This window comes from Micropterus dolomieu, linkage group LG21 (genome assembly GCF_021292245.1).
Source record: "Micropterus dolomieu isolate WLL.071019.BEF.003 ecotype Adirondacks linkage group LG21, ASM2129224v1, whole genome shotgun sequence".
In the NCBI taxonomy this organism is placed as follows: Eukaryota; Metazoa; Chordata; class Actinopteri; order Centrarchiformes; family Centrarchidae; genus Micropterus; species Micropterus dolomieu.
The window spans coordinates 18,610,879-18,630,607 of record NC_060170.1 but is presented as its reverse complement, the minus strand read 5'-3'; the positions used below and the strand labels follow the sequence as shown (position 1 = coordinate 18,630,607).

The following is a 19,729-nucleotide window of genomic DNA, read 5'->3' as shown; positions in this document are numbered from 1 at the left end:
ACTTTGATAATGTAATAATAAGTTGCACTACTATTATATTTTAAATAGGGTAACTTGTCATCAGTAACCTTTTACATTTAGAAAGTAACCTTCCCAACATTGTGTGTACCAGTATTGTTCCAATCAGTGCACCTGACATTATAATAGTGCAGTTACATTAATATAAATTTTCTACACGTTGGATGACAACATTTTACAATTTACATATATGTTGTACATGTAGCCTACATTGTGAATGAGCAGAACACGTACATCAACACAGCGCTATACACTGGCTGGTAAGAGCCCAAGACCATTATCTTGTCGGTGACTGGGGATGAAAATGATTTGTTTCGCTACAGCTCTGTGTAATGCAATGCAATGAAGTCAATATTTTATGGTCCCTGTAAAATAAGCTTGTTTTGCAGATTTCAACTAATGCTTTATTTTATTTAATAGAAATCATAGCCTATATAAAAGAATAAATATAGATAGAAAGAGATGGACAGAAATATAGCCTAATTTCGATTTCGAGTCTACACAGCACTTTCAATATAATGTCCGACAGTGAAATTTGTACGGAGAAAAAAAGAGACCGAATCAGTAAGACATCTAATATTTAAAACTATTTTTAGATGATTTGTAACTTGAATAGTAGACTTTTAAATTTTATTTGAAATCGGTTAAATACTTCGAAAGTGCGGCTGTCGTTGTTAAAACAGATAAACATTCAGCAAAGTGCAGTGGAGCAGCAGCTGGTCCTGCAGTGTGTCTCTGTGCTTTTTCGGCAGTTAAATGAACTTATATGAGGATAAAGTAAAAGCGACTTCCTCAGGATGATATGACTTACATAATCTCAGTTTGTCATTTTATAGTTGTCGTTATTTCTTTATCTCTAAATGTTAGCTAAACTAAGCAAGCTAGCTACCATGCTATTGCTACAGTGACTTTTCGTCCACAGGAAGAAGGGGATACTCTCAGGGCATCCTGATGGCTTCAGTTTCTGCAGTTGAAAAAGGTTTGAAATGCACGTTTTTAGCTACAGCTACATTTCAGTTGGGCACTGGTTTACACAACCCTGCGGCTATGCAAAGCATCTGCAGCTAGCTAACAATTAGCCATATTTCCTTTCCAAGGAACATTAGTTGACTTTCACTCAAAATTATGTCCATTAAGTTCACATTACTCTTAAATCATAAGATTGATTTAATCAATGGGACACCTTTCTGTATTATTACTATGATAATAGAGTATAATCTAAATACCTTCATGAGAATATGTTTATTTTGTGCAGATTTAAGCTATTTTTTTTCTATTCATTAAAACAACACCACTGTATAAAAGACAGATTTTAACAAGATACAATATTATTGAAACTATTTCTGTGCCTTTAGTGAAGTATTGTAAAAATATGATGCAAAGCACAACTAATAAAATGTTATTTAATAGCAACATGGCGTGAAGGTGACAGTTGTCTGGCTCCTGACCCGAGAGACGGCACCCTTCGAGAAACCACTATTCAGAGACTGACCTCTCATAATGGTGACACCATAGCATGGGTGGTCGTCAAAGACCCCAGTAAAGATGAAGAAGAGGAGGAAGCTGTACCTGTCTCGAAACTCATGAGACCAGGCTCAAATCACTTCACCAAGGAGAAACCTGTGTTTCCCAGCAGCAGCACAGACCCCAGGCTATGTGTCCCCTTAGAACTGAGTAATGTCGATGAAGACAGAGTCCCCTACACCATCAACAGATACTTGAGGGATTACCAAAGAGAAGGTATCAGGTTTATTTACAACAACTACATCCGCTCCAGAGGTTGCGTCTTGGGGGACGACATGGGCTTGGGAAAAACTGTACAGGTACAAAGCACATGACCTGCAAAACTATTTTCAGAATTGTTTAAATGTCTGCCTTTTTTCTTCACTTGGCTGTCGTTCTCTCCACCTCTTTGATCGTATCTTAGGTCATTGGTTTTCTTGCTGCAGTGTTGCACAAAACAGGCACATGGGAGGATATCAAGAACAACAGGCCTCAGTTTCTGCAGAGTCAGATGCCCTCCAAGCAAAGTAAACCCAACAAAGTGGGTATTGAAATTTGCTACTTAAATAAGAAATCTGGTGAGGCTGCTTTCTGCTTATATGGCCCTCCCCTTGGATCTTGAGGAGCTGAAAGAAATGAAACACCTATCTGTTTATTTTGGCTTTTAATTTGGGTTAATTTTGCTAGTATCATTGTTTGTTTTTCTCGCATTGCTATTGCTGTTATTGGCTGATCTTGTTTTGTTTAGCACTTTGGGCTCCATCTTTGCATAAAAGGTGCTATACAAGTAAAGTTGTTGTTATTATTATTCAATTGTAAAGAAATGCTAAGAATTTCAAGTAAAGCATGTTTTGTTGTTTCCATGATCTGGCCTAGGTGTTCCTCATTGTGGCCCCACTGTCAGTGCTTTATAACTGGAAAGATGAACTGGACACATGGGGTCACTTTCAGTGTGTGGTGGTCCACGGGCTGAGGAAAGAGGAGGAGCTGGCTCGCATCAAGAAGGGACGCATTGAGATTGCCCTCACTACCTACGAGACTCTGCGCCTCTGTCTGGATCAGTTTAATATGTAAGAACCATGCGCAGTACACACAAGCAACAGATACCATAAATAAACCTAAGCACTGTGACTAAAATATACCTTTGCCCTCCCTGCAGCATAGACTGGTCTGCAGTGGTTGTGGATGAGGCCCACAAGATTAAAAATCCAAATTCTCAGATCACCCAGGCCATGAAGGACCTGAAATGCAAGGTCAGAGAGCCTTATGTTCGTCTTATTATTTCAGCATGATATTACTAGTAAGCAACTAGTAATGACTAGAGTCTGCATGGATTTATTGTACCGATAGTGCCGATTTCTAATGGTGTTAGTCATTAAGATGAGTAAAGTCTGCACTCAAGTGGTCTTTGTTTCTGTTTTATTCAAAATCTATTCAATTGTGCCACCATCATAATACCACCTTCATAATAAGCTGCTACAAAATAGTTAAAAGCTTAAGTTTTCTATTTGGACTGTGCTTTTGATGCTAGCTTTGCAGCTCTATTTTATTATTATTTTTTTGTTGTTGTTCAGATCAGGATTGGCCTCACTGGCACCATCTTACAGAACAACCTTGAGGAGCTGTGGTGTGTCATGGACTGGTATAGACTTTTATTACTTTTATTATATTACAATACATTTATAATTTGCTTATTTACAAGCACATTTCGTTCCCTGTAGTGGAAGTGACGTGATTGCAATTTATATTAGCTTTCATATTTTTTTCTTGTATTTAGGGCCATACCTGGTTGTCTTGGCAGCTTAGGACATTTCAAGAACAAGTTTTCAGATCCAATTGAGCAAGGGCAGAGGCACAGTGCTACTAAACGTGCCCTAGCTACAGGGAGGAAGACTGTTAGAGCCCTGGTGAGGAAGATTTCCCAGTGGTTCCTCAGAAGGACAAAAGCTCTCATCAAGGAACAACTGCCTAAGAAGGACGACAGGGTAAGATTGGTTTAGTCAAATCAGACTTTTCACTGACAAATCACCATCTACATGACAACATTCCTTTATCAAAATATTCAAATGTAGGTTTGTGATGTCTAAAAGCACCTCTCAAAGAACTTCTGTGTTGTGTTTACTTCCAGGTGGTGTATTGCTCTCTGACAGACTTTCAGCAGACTGTGTATCAGGCAGTGCTGGACACTGAAGATGTGACGTTGCTGTTGAGGTCTTCAGAGAAATGTGACTGTCAAAGTGGACGCACCCGCAGAAGCTGCTGCTATAGAGTTAGTTCACCCCTTTTACCAATGCGTGCTTTTGTATGCCGTGTATTGTAATTGTAAGGTTGAGATCTTTCCTAAAATCTGTGAAAAAGTGAAATCAATCTCATTACTGATTTTTTTCCTACTTCTTTTTTTACTTTAAGGAGTCAGATCACTTAAAACCAGACAAACATGTTGGGAAAATGTGCTTTGTGTGATTTTGGTGCTCTGACCCCTTAGGTATCTGAGCGGTACTCTTGCATTCTACTTTTTAAATACTACAGTGTAATTCAGAAAAATTCAAAAATAATTAAAATTCCCGCAAATCAATTAGATGATTTGCGGGAAGGAACCATTCATTATTGCAATTGAATTACATTCATGGGAAAAAAAAAAAATTAAAGCTTGAGCGCTCCGATAATATCAGTTTGTTTTATTGCAGACAAACTCAGAAGGTGTGAAAATGAAGGAGCTGTACTTCAGTTACTTGGCCATATTGAGGAAGGTTGCCAACCATGTAGCGCTGCTTCAGACCACTGCAGGCACCAGCAAGAAACAGGTAAAAACGTGCTGCCCTATAACTGATGCAGTATACCAATTTCATACCACATCTTCTCGTTATGGATTTGGTTCACTATTACGACTCATTTGTTTCTTGCAGGAAAAGTATGTGGGTGGCGTCTGTGCGAAGGTTTTCCAAAAGTTTCCCGACTTTGTGCAGAGATGCAAAGGTGAAGCATTTGAGGCCTTGTCGGACCCGATGTACAGTGGAAAGATGAAGGTACAGTTTGGGAACACACACTCAGTCACCTCCTCATTATGTGTGGGTAATGATTTGATTTATTAACATACTTGTATTCCTTTCAGGTTTTGCAGAAGCTCCTGACATATTATCTGCAAAAGAGAGATAAAGTGCTGCTTTTTTCTCTCTCAACCAAGGTGAGAGTGGAGTTTGTATGCGTTGAAAATCAGAGTCGTTGCGTGTCAGTGAGTTTGCATGTGTGATTGTAGAGATATATACTTTATTGTGTGAGAGGTGGATGAGCAGAAGGGCGAGACATTTTCGTGTAGGAAAATGATTTGATGCTCACAGTGATGTAATCGAAAAGGGATTTTAGATGGTGTCAGAGTTGGAGTACGCTGGTTGGTTCCAGCTACATCCATTCAGCATTTCAACACAACAACAGGCTTGAACAAACACTCTGAATTGTCACTTTTTTTTTTATAGCAGATGACTTGTTAACAGAGAAAATAGGAGCAGGAGAAATGGTTTTCTCATGACACAGATTAATAGGTAAGCTACGGGGTTTTATAAGTGAGGGCGATTAGAGTTTTAAAGATAATTGGGCTCTGCAGAGTCTAAAGCTGATGATACACGGGGCAACTTTTTAAACAGTGTTGCTGGGCTATCTTGCTAGTGGCAAGACCGACTATGTTTTGAACAGATAGCGACGGTGCGGGGCGGGTGGTGGAGTGGTGGGGGAAGGGGATTACGGTAGTAATCTTTACTCATTACCATTGACGGCAACGTTGCCCTGCACAATTGCTCTAAAAGTTGCTCTGTGTATCATCAGCTTAATGGCTGCTGTCACCTGAGGCTGGCTGCTATGAGGTAATATTTACATGGCCTATGTTTTGCTTTATAGGGAATCATAAAGTCCATACAGTATAGATTGTGCTCAGTATTACCCCTATAGTGTATCTGCAAATATACAAGCCAGGGGACATTCTTTTTTATTAAATCTGTTTGTCTAGCGTTTACATTTGAACTCTTGACAGAGAGAATTCACGCTACAGGTGTATAGATGTCAACCTCTACGCAGTTGTTCCACATGATATGAACCCCTAAACAGTTGTTTGTTGTGTTTTGAACCCGTCAGCTGTTGGATGTGCTGGAGAGCTACTGCATGGCAGAGGGGCTGGACTACAGCAGGTTGGACGGAACCACGAAAGCCAAAGAGAGAATTCAGATTGTCAAAGAGTTCAACAGCTCTTCTCACATCAACATCTGCCTGGTTTCTACCATGTTAGTCCTTTTAACTTCAAAATTACAACTGTAAAGCTAAACCAAAGGGGGGTATTTAATAGTGTATTCTACAGTTATCTCTATTTCAACATGTGTTTTCAATGCTTCTACAACTACTCAAAACCTTGAATGTGCTGACAACTGACCTTTTGAACTCTTTGTTATATCAGGGCGGGCGGTCTTGGTCTTAACTTTGTAGGGGCCAATGTGGTAGTGCTATTTGACCCCACATGGAACCCAGCCAGTGACCTCCAAGCCATTGACCGGTAGGTTGTGGGCCATATCTTGATAGACTTTACACAGTATTCTAATAAAAAATGTATTCTGTTGTTGCTACTCTTGTTTGGCTTCAGAAAGCACTGTGGGTGCCAGGATAGCTTACCTTGTCATTTTCTTTGCTGATATCAAAACATGCACGTTTTCTACTATTAATATGCACGATGCCTGTGTGTTGATATATTTTTGTCTCTCTTCAGAGCATACCGCATTGGCCAGTGCAGGGATGTGACTGTTCTTAGGCTGATCTCACTGGGGACTGTGGAGGAGGTTATCTACCTCAGACAAGTTTACAAACAGGTACCAGATAATATTAATCATCATATCATCATAATGTGGAAATGATGCACATGTTATTACACTGAGGTTATCTCATTTACTACCTGTGAGATGGCTGCTGCAGCTTAATTGTCTATTGGGTCAATAGAAGACCTCAAAAAGGTTTACTAACAGTGACTAAATCAAATCAAACAGAAAGATACTGAAGGCCACATTTGTACTGGTATATATCTGGTTTATAAATTCCCCATTTAATGATTTCCACAGTAATTAAATTCAGAATCATAAAATGTAAACAAAACAAACGTGGCGCCATCTTGAACTTTCAATTGTATTAATGACCACAGCCTGGAACCGACACATGCTCACAACTGAATTTACTTGATAGATTTATGAGTCATTTTTTCCATAATGCTTCAAAATGTGAGCTTTGTGCTCTGTGTCAGTATCTGTAAAAGTACTTTATGTACCTTCTTTCCCATCTTTTAGCAATTGCAGTGCTCAGTTGTGGGCAAGGAGAGTGCACGCCGGTACTTTGAGGCAGTGCAAGGGCACGGTATCTATAAGGGAGAGCTGTTTGGGATCAGAAACCTCTTCAGGCTGCAGATCGAAGGGACATGCCTCACCCGCAAGATACTAGAGGTTAGAAAGCTCACACTGAAATTTCAGCTTAAATGATGATGTGCTACTGTAGCATACTGCCTGATACCACCTCTCATCCCACTGATCTAGCCCAATAAGTACAATAAAAAATTTGTTTTGATGAATGTATGTCTCACTTTTGCTCTTCTGTCAGCGAGAAGGACAAGTGGAGTCCGGTGTAATGACAACCAGCACTCACACAGGCGAAGAGAAGGAGGAGGCGGCGAAGGGAGTTAGCGTGAGTAATTCTGCCGTTCTCAGAGACCCAGAACATAGGGCACTCATCTTTCCCATCTCTCACTCTGTCTTGTTTCCCAGGCAGCCCACTCATTCTCCCTTTCCCACGTGAAAGAGGGGATACCTCAAACAGGGACCTTTCCTGCGCCCCTGGTACTCTGCCCACACAATCTCAAAACATTCTTATTGTTATTTATCTTATAATCTTCTTATTCTCTTTGAGGATGATATTCCAAATTACATATGTATGTAAGCACTTTGTAACTCTGTTTTGATTCTGAAGTGCTGTATAAATAAAGATTATTATTATTATTATTATTATTATATGCCATATTTGTGAGAAAAATGTGGCTGCAAATTTTTTAGTTTTTTCACAGAAGCTGTGGTTAGCTTGAGTTCAGGCAGTTAAATAGTAATAGATTCATATGTGTATGTCATATTTTCACTAGAAATCGTTCTCAAGCTGAAAAGCTCCCTTGACGTATTTTATCTGCCTTAAGTGAGAAACATACTTAGATTAGCTTAGTGTTTTCAGAAGTTTCTGTGGAGTTGTTGATGTTTTTTACCAATTTGAATCCTTTGTAACTGACTGAATTTAAGCTGACCACATCTCCTGTCAATGTGAAAATGACAAACTGTTTACAGCAACCTTTCAATCACACAGAACATAAATATCTAATACTGTATAAAAGTTGTAATGCAATCAATTCTGGGTGGAGTATTACTTTAAAGCCATGGTTTACAAAAAAACACTTATATGCTTCATTCTTTGTATTTTAGCGAAAGCGAAGGATGAGGTTCTCTTTGTCTGCCTCTCACGTTCTCTCTGATGCTGAGCGAAACAGCTGGATGTAATTACTTGCTTGTCCTAATGGAAGGAGCAGACCACACTGAAGTCTATCTTCTACTTTTCAGCTATTTATTTTCACAGTGATACCCCTTATCATCCTGTTCCCAACTAGGTTCTTTTTTTACAGGGCTTGCTGCTCCACTGAGGCCATTCAGATTCTTTCAAGAATGCAGAATACACTGGGGTGCCTTAGCACGCACAGAGGAGAGAGGCTTGAGGCGTGTAAGCGCCAACATGCACAGCAGAACTGGGGAAGAGTCATCTAGTTGGCAAATTTTGTGACATTAGAATCACTGTTGGTGGTCGCTCCCATAAAGGCCCATTCATATCAGCTCCAGGAAATGTTATGATCCCTTTGTTTTCTTCATATTACATCATGATGGAAGGCATATGTCACATTCATGTTTATTATGATTTATTGTTACAAACATCTGTTTTGTATTACACAATGAGATCTCACATAGGCTGGTCCACTGAAAGATGGCATGGACAAGGCAAGTGAAGAATGTGTAGCCTGTTGTAGCTGGATCTTTCTCATGCAGTTTATTTACATTTTTCTTATCAATTTCTTGTTTTTGTACAACCTACGTTGTAACACTTTCTGTGCCAATCTGTTCCTACTTATCTGTAGCTGTTTTTTTTTCTTCTGTTTTTATTTATTTATGTATTTAAATTTTATTTTGGGGGCTTTTTTGTGCCTTTATTTAGAAAGGGCAGTTGAAAGACAGTACATGTGGGAGAGAGAGGAGGGACGACATGCTGCAAAGGGCCACTTGTTGGACTCAAACCCGGGGCCGTTGTGGCAAGGACTGAGCCTTTGTACATGAGGTGCACGCTCTAGTGTTGAGCTAACTGGTGCCCCTTCTTCTGTTTTATTTAAGGAACCTGGAGATGTTCTGCCTACAGATGGCCCTGTAGCAAATGATGAACCAGCCAAGGAGTATAGAGATCCATCAAATGTCCCCAGAGGGGTGCTGGACTTCAGCAGTGGGAGTGAGGAGGATGAGGAGGAGCGGGGGCTTAAGAGGAAGGTGCTAAACCCCGGTGCAGAGGACGGCAACAAGGGTGGGAATTCTGCCACTGGTCCTGGTCGAATGAGTCTCCTCCAGTACGGTTTCTCCAAACTCCTCGAAAGAGTCAAAGGAAAACCAGAGTTAGGAGAAGGAGACAGTAGCTCAGGTGTTGAAGAAGGCCCCTCGGAGGAATATGCTGAGGATCAAAAGAGGGACGGTACCTCCTCTGCCATCTGCAAGAGCTCCTTCACAGGAAATGGTGTAGTCTGTCCCCATAAATTGGGAATGAAAATCTGGGATGCCAGCAGTTCAGACAGAGAAGATGGGGAGAACAGAAGTGGGGGGAGAGGAAGAAATGTTTCTCTAGTTAAACAGAGTGATGAGGCTATAAGAGAGGGACAGTACCTGAAAGGGTGGACAAATAAGAAAATTACAGTGGATGAAGAGAGTGATGAAAATCCCTCACCAGACAAAAAGAATCCTAACAAGCTCAAAATGACAGTTCCGAAAGCGCACCACTTTGAGGATTATTCAGATGAATCCGAGGATTTGGACATGGAGGCAATGACGGGGCCCGAGAGGGTCGCTTTAAATTCACACGTTAGACGAGGAGACAGAGAGAGAGGAAAGCTAGATCGTGAGAGAAAGAAGCAAAGTGGTAGTGTCAGGGACAAGGCCAGATCCAAATACACAGAGAACATAGAGATATTCACATCTTCAGAAGATGAACACACTCCTGTTAAGAAAGGGAGATCTACAGGATGTCACTTAACGTCTCCACTAACAGAAAGATCCACAGTGGAGTTGCCATCCCCAGCATCCAAAGGAAAGGATGGAACTATCGACATTGTGCTAGGTGAGATTCAATACCTATTTTTATATGCTAATCTTCATTTTAATGATTATAACTCAATTTTAACATTAATTATGGATATTTCTATTTAAAGGGAACGTACAGGAGGTGGTGTATACACACTCAAACCAGCGCGTGGTGGGTGGGAGCAAAGCAGAGGAGCTGATCAGTAGAGCTGCTGTACGAGACGTGTTTGAACGCAAGATGTACTCTCAGCTCCCGGCCAATCACCTTCTCGGCACCCAGGAGGTACACGCCGCACACATGACGTTAGTCTGGTTCAGTGGTTCTTCAAATGTATAATATTGTAGTTGTATCCGCCACAGCCCTTCACCCAACACTACACACATGGACTGATGACAGATCAGTTCACCCAAAAAAAGTGTAGTAGTTTTGTTGATTTGTCATGGTTTGGAGATGAATTGCATTTAGTTCTTGCCATCCCAAATTAGATTAGATAAATCAGATTATGTTTGAAAAACCTAACGGGAATGTATTTTTCCATAAACTGTGACATGTTTACTCAGTAAACAGACCTCGCTGTAAACAGTGTCATTTAGACCTGTTTTATACCAAACCGTGCCTGGCAATCGCCAGTACTGCATCAGACACACACGCTCACTATGAAATGAGAGTGGATGTAAAAGCTTATTGTTTTTTTTTTTTTGTAGCTACAACAGCTCAGTGGTGCTTGATGAGTAGCAGCAGTGTAGGTTACCTGTATTCAAATCTGTGGTCCATAATGCTGCATGTGTACATCCACTATCATGTTAACATAAGCCTGCACATCCCAGCCGCGAGTACTGATTAGTGGAGAGAGGCAGGTGGTGAGCAAACCTGGCAAAATATCAAACAAAAAATTAGGTTTGTGGACTACCGTGGGATTCTTTGTCTTGATTTTTGGATTAGATATTTTGAAAGTGTAATTATTTGGTATGATACAAATCAAATGTAGAGGGGGAAAAAGTTAGTTTTGGGGTGATTTGGCTGATCAGGCCCCTTATTTCTGTCAATATTAATCATTTTCCTCCTCTCACACTCCAAATAATGCTGTTATATTGATCATATTGATGAAAGCTATGTGCATTAACATAAGCTGTGTTTGTAAACAAACTGAGTGAGTCTGAGAAAAAAATAACTAGCTCATCTATGAGCTGGTCACTGCTTCTATAAAACTTTACCTGTTGTTTGATTGGACCAGAGCCTGTCATTGAGCCAACCAGACAGTGAGCCATGGCCTTCTGCTGTCACACGGGAGAAGCCCAGAGTGGACCATCCAGTCACCTTCACCAGCACAAGTGTGCACCACACCCGACATACCACCTTCATCATCGGAGAGACTCCCCAGGCTATACAAAGGTACTGAAAGGGTCTCAGAGGAGGTGAGGTGGAGAGAAAAGGAGAAAGCAGTTATACAGGCAGGGGAAGAATTAAGAAAAAGACTGTATTGTAGAAGATTAGAAGATGAGATGTTATAGATTTACTGTGAGAGGGAGAAAGAGAGTAGGGAGGTCATGGGTAGACATAGTGAGGGAAAGATGACAAGGGGGGCCTGCAACAGAAGGGAAGAAGAAAAGGTTTTAATGGGAATAAAGCAGGCCAGTGGATGAATTGAGGAAAGGGGGTATAAAAAGTGTAGTCGGAAGACAGGAATTCCTGGAAGTACAGGGATGTAAGCCAAAACTCACCACAGATATGGTGGTGAGCGCCCCCACCTGGGCCTCAGGAATTGTGGTTGTGTGTGTGCATGTGTTTTAGCGAGAGACCACCTCTGAGCTTTCCCTTCCACCTATTTCCCAGCATCATGCCAAAGATTACCAAGTTATGTTCAGGCATTGCATTGAAGGATATTTCCCCTCCGCAACCACAGCCCTCCTGAGACCAATCAAAACTGATCGCCGGAGGGCTTCCAAACCATTACTGACACACACACACACACACACACACACACACACACACACACACACACACACACGGTACTCAAATGCACACCTCTGTCCTGCTGCGTCGCCTCTGCCCCCTACCTTTCCGAACACTCTCATACAGAGACACACAGGCACCTTTTGTGGCTCCAATCTCACTCCCCAAGGGGGGAAAGCTGTATCTCTGCCCAGAGGCTCACCAGGGAGTGAAAATACACACTAGTTGTATTGATAGCCTTTCAATTAACCTTGCTGTTTAATGATTTAAACCTGCATACACGTTGCGTTTTACTGCCGTCACTTTTATTAGGTTTTATATTATATTGTTTTTCCATTTAAAGCCACAAATGGCAATAACACCACCATAATGCAGCTGTCCCACCAGTGACTTTGAAGTATTTCTGTCTCAGTCTGGTTAGACCAAGGTTTTAATGACTGCCCTCAGGAAAAACATCTCATACTGCATGACTCTCTGGATATGAGCCTGAGTATGTGGAGAAGTATTCATCTTAGGCTAAGCCCGGCCAAAGGGACTGAATATCTGATTAATAGTATAGGCCTTGTGGCTTTTTAAAGATGTTGTTTTACATGTGATTTGATGTACCTTACAGTGTGCTCACATGTGCCAAATTGTAGCCGGGGATTACTGTAACTGTACATAGTTATAAAATCACTCTTTTGCATGGGTGTTTTTTCACACTTTTCACATTTCTGTGTGTAGGCAGCAGCTGGAGGAAATGGCGGAAAAATTTAAATTTCCCACAGTCCATCAGTTTGCAGTGGAGATTCTGAGAAGGAACTCAACCCAGAGACTGACCTGGCTACGACAGTATTACACTTCACTGAACCATCCTGACCTGGCTAATACGGTCACAAACAGCTTCCCACAGGCTGACTCAGTACAGATCTCTACCTCCTCTTCAACTGCTGCCTCCTCAAGATGCGCCACAAAATCTCACGCAGATACCAGAACCCCACAAAAGGATGTTCTAAAAGCCAAGAAGAAGCGTAAATGCACTTGGAAGAATCCAGAACCCAAAACGAAGCCTGAAGTCCCACAAAATAATAATGTTTCTTTGCCACAGAAAAAGTCTAGAATCCCACAAAATCATGTTCCAGAACCTGAGACAAAGCCTACAAAACCACAAAATGATGTTCTAGAACCAGAGAAACCTCTCAGAGATGTTCCAAGCCTTGAGTCAGAGGAGCAGGAGGAGACAGTCTGGGGTGCCAGAGGACATAAGAGGACAAAGAGGGGTAGTGTTTCTAGTTCTGGAGCCTTCAGAGCTGGTGGTGGTCTTGGCTTGGATCAGGCCGGCAGCAGTGGTCTGGGGTCTGGGGAGGCTGCTGCTTTTCTGAGTCGCACAGACAGAGATACTCCTTCTTCTCGGGCCCTCGGCCATAGCAGGTCCACCATATTATCCAAACCCACAGCACAGGGATGGGAGCAAGAGCAAAACTTGTCTTGTAGGACCAGCAAAACTTCTCAAGGCCTCGGAGGAAAACCTCAGACCCCTTCCCCTCCTGAGCCGGCCACATCTACCTCCAATCACAGTTCCTTCCTCACAGACCTGATAGGAGACACCTCAATCCTCGACGATTTGTTAAAACCCAAATCCAGGGGTGGACAACAAAGGGTCGCCCCAAAAACACCTCCTGCCCTCTCCTCTGTGTCAATAAGCACATATCTCACCACACCCTGTCCATCCGGAATCACCCTCAGTACTGATTCAGGTTCAGCAGGCCGCGTAGACTCTCTGTCCTCTCCAAAGTCAAGCACAGCCCCTACACATGAGGCGGTATCCAAGGGCAGTCGCAAAGACTTCTGGGACCTCCTGAATGAGGGTAATGAGGAGAGTATCAACAGGTTAACGGACCCGGCAGAAGTGCAGAGGGTTTGCATCAACACTAACTTAGCAGCAAGAAGTAGGTTTGCAGAGGAGAAGAGTAAGAGTCTCTGGAAGACCAATGAAAAGTTCCTGTGGAAGAAATAACACGTGAGAGACAATTAGATAGTGTTCAAATTTTATTTTACACTATTTTACACGTTTTTACTTTTGCAGTTCTAAAAGGAGATAAAAAAATGGAAACCCTAATGAATATTTAAAGCAGGCTTTCCTACTTCAGATTTTCTTAACAGACTTTTATTTTATCATTTTAAAGTGTCAAATCATTTGTACCTTTTAACAATTATTTTTACTATTAACTGTGATTATTTGAAAATATTCAGTGTTCACTAATTTCTTTATTAAATTAGTGCGTTGCTAGCATAATGCTGACTGTTCACTCTGGGAATTTATATATTTTATTATTATATATTAAATTTTACCTACCACACACAAACTCGGATGAGCGTACTAATGTGCCATCACAGAGGCATTTACTCATAAAAGAGTGAAAAAATGTTGCCTAATTTGCTAAATGTGGTAATACAGGGCTGCAACTAACCAGTATTTTCATTAGCGATTAATTGTTGGTCTGTAAAAGGTCAGAGAATAGTCATGGCCCTGTCTGACCAACAGTTCAAAACCCAAAGACATTCCGTTTACAATAATACAAATGAAAATAAATTTGTTAAAATATTAATTGCAACAAGTCAAATAAACTATATATAAATGTGAGATTGCCTTTTGTGTGCACGTGTAGTTAAAGGTCCGTGTCAATGCTCAAGCTGTTGCTGCACCTGATCTGATGTTAAGTAGTTGACGGAGAAAATCTGCTGTAGGCATTAGCCATTATCGTTATCGGATACCATGACTGAGACCCGGGGCATGTTGTTGGCCTGCAGAGATATCACTTAAAACTCCTTAATGGCTGTTAACATCTCTGTCACTCTTAACACCTCACTGTCTCCCACTCCACATGACAGTGTGCATATTGTGTAGATGGTGTGGTTTCCCTGCACAGTGTTCTGCATGGTAATCTGATGTCTGAGGTGTTTCAAACTCTTTTATGGTGAAATAATTATTTGCACCATTCCAATTAAGCAAAAAAAAAAAGTTATTGCCATATCAAACCCATAGAAAAGCTGTAATGTGGAAACAAGGAATGCCCTTACTCGTGGAATGTCAGTGCATCATTTTGCTTTCATCAGTACACAAAATGTTGTGCCATTACTCTTTAGGCCAGTCAGTGTGTTCTTTGGCAAATTGTAAGCTCTTCAGCACTTGTAGCAATGGGACTTTGTGGGGGCTTCTTGCCGATAGCTTGGCTTTGCATAGGTGTCTTCTAATTGTTATAGTACTCACAGGTAACTTTACGCCTTCTTTGATCTCCCTGGAGCTGATCATTGGGAGAGTTTTTGCCATTTTGGCTGTTCTTCGATCCATTCGAATGGTAGTTTCCGTTTTCTTCCATGTCTTTCTGGTTTTGGTTGCCATTTTAAAGCATTTTAGCTGAGTAGCCTATCATTTTCTGCACATTTTTATATTTTCCCCCCTCTCCAATCAAGTTTTTAATCAAAGTACGCTGTTCTTCTGAACAATGTGTGGAACAACACATTTTTCTCCTATTGTCAGAGTGAAATGCGCTTTAACCGGCATGTACAACATTTGCTGCCTTTGTCCTTTAAATAAAGGCCACCTGTTTGACACCTGTTTTTTTTCCACAGAATGATTAACCTCACTAATTAAACTCCACACTGCTATTATTTTGAATACGCTTTCAATTAATGATTCAATTACGCAGACTCGGCAATATGCATGCCATGACTGTTTGGTCTTTTGGTTTTATATTACTCTGCCTCAACTTTTAGTAACTTATTTGCCATGTAGGAATATAATTTCTACCAAAAACATTGATTGGTCTGGTGATAGTTATTGGACTGCTACTTGAATGGATCTTGAACACAACTGTACATACCCAGAGCTATGTGATTTACCAACCATGCTTTGAATAGAAAACAGCAGGCCTGGTGTGGAGAGATTATTCGGTCAGAATTTAAACTAAAAGTTTAAAATTAAAAGTCTCAATAAAAAACTGAAAGTCTAAATCAAAAATGCATTTAGTATTTAGAATTGGGCATTTGGGCATTTAGGTTTGGGCATTGGGATTTAGGATTGAGGAGTGTATGCAAATAAGGAGGCGTGACCCAAAGACTGGAGTCTGGGTTTGAAACGGCCGGTGCGCAGAGGCACCTTATAGTCAGCAGGGGGAGCCCTGAGTACTAAAGAGCACACTGCAATGAAATCAAACAGTGAGTGAGCAGGGCTGGAGGGATCCATCCATCCATCCATCGTCAACTGCTTATCCTGCGTACAGGGTTGCGGGGGGCTGGTGCCAATCCCAGTTTACATCGGGTGAAAGGCGGAGTACTCCTTGGACAGGTTGCCAGTTGGAGGGAGGACTATACTTTACAATGTGATAACTTCAAATTGATGTTAGCGTTATAACATTTCTGTGGCCTCACACAAAGTCACCAATGATTGGTGGATTGGCGTCAGAATCAAAAAGCGAAAAACGGCCCGTTTGTTGTTTTTGGCAATTCCTTTTGTTATTATTCCTTTTTAAGAATTAAGATCTTAGAAGCAATTCATATTTCAATTATTATTATTTAATTTATAATTTCATAGCAAATATTTATACTTGCTATGCAGAACCTCAACCAGCAGAGGTCACTGTACCCACATGTGTTTATATCAAAGAGTAAGGCAAGGCAAGGCAAGGCAAGGCAAGTTTATTTGTATAGCACAATTTAACAACAAGGTAATTCAAAGTGCTTTACATAAAACATAAAAGCAACAGGGAAATATGTAAAAGTTTAAAAGCAACAAAATATAATAAAAGTTACAGTTTTACAATCAGGGTTAAAAGAGTTAAATGGAAAATAATAAAAAGCTAAAAACAAAGAAAAAGAAAACGGGACAGTAAAAGTTACAGTGCTGTCAGTAAAAAGAAAAATCTTAAATATTTAATTAAAAGCAATGGTAAAAAGAAAAGTCTTCAGTCTAAATTTAAAAGAACTGACTGTTTCAGCAGACCTGCAGTTATCTGGGAGTTTGTTCCAAATATACGGAGCATAATAACTGAACGCTGCTTCTCCTTGTTTAGTTTTGACTCTGGGGACAGAAAGCAAACCTGCCCCAGACGACCTGAGAGATCTGGATGGTTCATAACGAAGCAGAAGATCAGAAATGTATTTTGGCCCTAAACCAGTTAGTGCTTTATAAACTAACAGCAGGATTTTGAAATCAATTCTTTGACATACAGGAAGCCAATGTAAAGACCTCAGAATTGGAGTGATGTGATCCACCTTTTTGGTCTTAGTGAGGACTCGAGCAGCAGCGTTCTGAACCAGCTGCAGCTGTCTGATGGATTTCTTAGGGTGACCTGTAAGGACACTGTTACAGTAGTCAAGTCGACTGAATATAAATGCATGGATAAGCTTTTCCAGGTCCTGCTGAGACATATGTCCTTTAATCCTTGATATATTCTTCAGGTGATAGTAGGCTGACTTTGTAATTGTGTTAATGTGGCTCCTCAAATTCAGGTCTGAGTCCATGACTAGACCAAGATTTCTGGCTTGATTTGTGGTTCTTAACATTACAGATTGAAGTCGAGCACTGACTTTCAATCGTTCCTCCCTGGCTCCAAAAACAATAACTTCAGTTTTATCCTTGTTTAATTGAGTAGGCTAACACTGAAGAAGAAGAAGAAGCTAATAACTGATTTTGAAGCTGTAAGATGTCAAGATCTTCACCTGCCATCTTGCTACTCTTTTAATGGCTCCAACACTGTAAACAACTCTCTCAGCTTCTACAATGGACTGTTACCCGTTCTGTGTCAAAACAAAACTCTTCCAAAACAAATCTGTGGAGGTTTTTCTATTTTTGCAATTTTATGATATGGAAAGGTAGTGTGCTCTGCATTGTTCGTACTTGTGTACGAACAATGCTTGTGTACGAAGTAAAGTAAAAGTGAAATTGAGTCACTCAGTTTTTCTCCCTGGGAGAAAAACATCCCAGGATTCCATTCTGAGCCTGTGCAGGGTTTGAGGACTGATGATATTAGCAAGGCTGGTCCCAGTCACCTACCATCACTCTCTGTTCAAATAAATGCTGGACTGGCAGGACTAAGCAGAAAACCAATCCTTCCTCCAGCTCCAGAAAAGGGTCCTTTTGTCACTTTCAGATAAAATAATCTCTGACTTGGAGACTTTGTCACAAAGCTGAAAACACGGCTGTTTTTCAGAGCTCTTGAAAAGTTTACATTTTGGAGATAAGTATATGTCACAGGACAGTAATGCTATAAATGTATGATGAGCTTATAGAATATGACGCACTGCTGTAGATTACCCAACAGCATATAGTAGGTAAAATTAGCTCAACCTTAAACATCTACAGCTGTAAAATACAGAGTAAAATTAAACCAGAAACTTCACATATACTGCATCATGAGTACTTTTTTCTGATAAAACTTTTACTTAATTATAGGATCGGAGTACTTCTTCTGCCACTGTCCCTTTTTTCAGTGTGTGTGTGCGTGCATGTGCTGAACCTCACAGCTGGGTCTGACCTCTTTCAGCTGTTGCACTGAAGTAAATAGAACGCCGAAGAGAGCCGCTCTGTGTAAGTGTTTTGTTTTGTTAAGCAGAAATGAGAAAGTGGTGACAGCTATCAATAAACAAGAGAAACGACTACGTGCCCCAACAGAGCACGCAGCTTGGTGAATATTATGTGTGCGTGTGTGTGCATGCAGACCTTCTGGGTGGTAGATCATGACTATCTTCTCTCACACACACACACACACACACATGAACTGAAGCCACACATCTGTCACACCTGTTCAAATCATAGACAGAGGAGAATAAAAAGCCCTTTATCCCAACCCCAAAACCTTCCCGGTCTGCTTTTCTCTTTGTGTTTCGCCCACAACTGAGATTTGCAGATCCCTATCTGTCTTTTTGTAGTGATAGTCTGGTTCAACTGAGAGAAAGGCTTAGCATTACTGACAATAGAAAGGCTCACCAACTGACTGGCAGTGCTCGGAGGCTAATTGAGGCCAGCTAACATGGCTCAGTGGCAAACAAAGGTTTCTTATTCTTAATGCTAACAGCAGGGTTGTGCCAAGGAATCTAGACTGTGACACACCACCACCACGACTGATCAGTGACGATGTCTCAAGTCAGTCCGTTGATTGTATTGTATTTTATTAAATGCCGTGTGGTGCAATTTCCCATAGGTGTCATGGGAAATACCACCAAAGAGGCAGTGTGTTTTTCCAGTTCTCTCATTACTGTCTTGCCTCTTTGTGTCAAGAGCAGGGTGAGTGTTTATATTTCCTGCCATTATAACCTGGGTGTCTGTGAGTCTGTTGTAAACTGGACAGTCAGACGGAGCAGCAAAGGGATGGCCGTGGCAGTGTAGGTTTATTTGCAGATGTCAGACTTTGACACCTAGTTTGATTTGATTAGTAAAAAGCTGTGAATGAGTACTGACCCACGCTGACCTGGGCCTCCAGCCATCTTTGGCTCCGGTTTCCATGCATTCACTCTGCAGTGTGTCAAGAAGGTCTGCAGACTGTCGCTGATTAAGAACTTGCTCTTGTACAAACATTAAAGCCCCAGAGTATATGGCATCACATCTGAAGTATTTCTCTACAACAGTAAATATTAATGACAACAAGTAAAACAAAAAAAGAGAAAAATCTTTAGTAATAATTTAGACTTTAAAAAGACAGTAAAATAAAAACATATCCTTCATCCTGTGTCTCTGTGTTAATTGTTCAGTTTTCTCTTGGTATATGGCAAACATATGTTTAAGAATCATTTATGAGTATTTTATATCAATAACCTTCTCTTATTCTGTGAAACATTAGAATTTTACGTAACTCTATAAATACATGTATCAGTTGTTATCTGCTAAGAC

The 19,729-nt window shown here is 40.8% G+C and overlaps 1 protein-coding gene across 3 annotated transcripts; it reads left to right on the top strand.

The window, feature by feature from the left end:
• The first annotated feature begins 718 nt into the window (after window positions 1–718).
• On the top strand, window positions 719–15,454 carry ercc6l2 (excision repair cross-complementation group 6-like 2). Of its 3 annotated transcripts, XM_046035346.1 has the most exons (20): window positions 719–997; window positions 1,429–1,841; window positions 1,946–2,062; window positions 2,398–2,591; window positions 2,681–2,774; window positions 3,096–3,163; window positions 3,299–3,506; window positions 3,650–3,790; window positions 4,209–4,325; window positions 4,428–4,547; window positions 4,634–4,705; window positions 5,647–5,792; window positions 5,963–6,058; window positions 6,269–6,368; window positions 6,837–6,989; window positions 7,144–7,227; window positions 8,958–9,945; window positions 10,037–10,191; window positions 11,144–11,301; window positions 12,586–15,454. In XM_046035346.1, the coding sequence occupies exons 1-20, from the start codon at window positions 970–972 to the stop codon at window positions 13,856–13,858; spliced, it is 4,725 nt and encodes a 1,574-aa protein (XP_045891302.1). In that variant the 5' UTR covers window positions 719–969; the 3' UTR covers window positions 13,859–15,454. The 3 variants fall into 3 exon arrangements, with proteins under 3 accessions (XP_045891302.1, XP_045891304.1, XP_045891305.1); XM_046035348.1 differs by lacking the exons at window positions 8,958–9,945; window positions 10,037–10,191; window positions 11,144–11,301; window positions 12,586–15,454 and adding an exon at window positions 7,308–7,445; XM_046035349.1 differs by lacking the exons at window positions 8,958–9,945; window positions 10,037–10,191; window positions 11,144–11,301; window positions 12,586–15,454 and adding an exon at window positions 7,312–7,402.
• Window positions 15,455–19,729: the final 4,275 nt, after the last annotated feature.

Bases quoted from the DNA above. Each gene is read 5' to 3' on its own strand.
- ercc6l2 (XM_046035346.1), top strand. From the start codon at position 970: ATGGCTTCAGTTTCTGCAGTTGAAAAAG. The intron at 2,592-2,680 runs GTAAGAACCATG...CCCTCCCTGCAG, and splicing joins TGTCTGGATCAGTTTAATAT to CATAGACTGGTCTGCAGTGG. The intron at 7,228-8,957 runs GTGAGTAATTCT...GTTTTATTTAAG, and splicing joins AGGCGGCGAAGGGAGTTAGC to GAACCTGGAGATGTTCTGCC.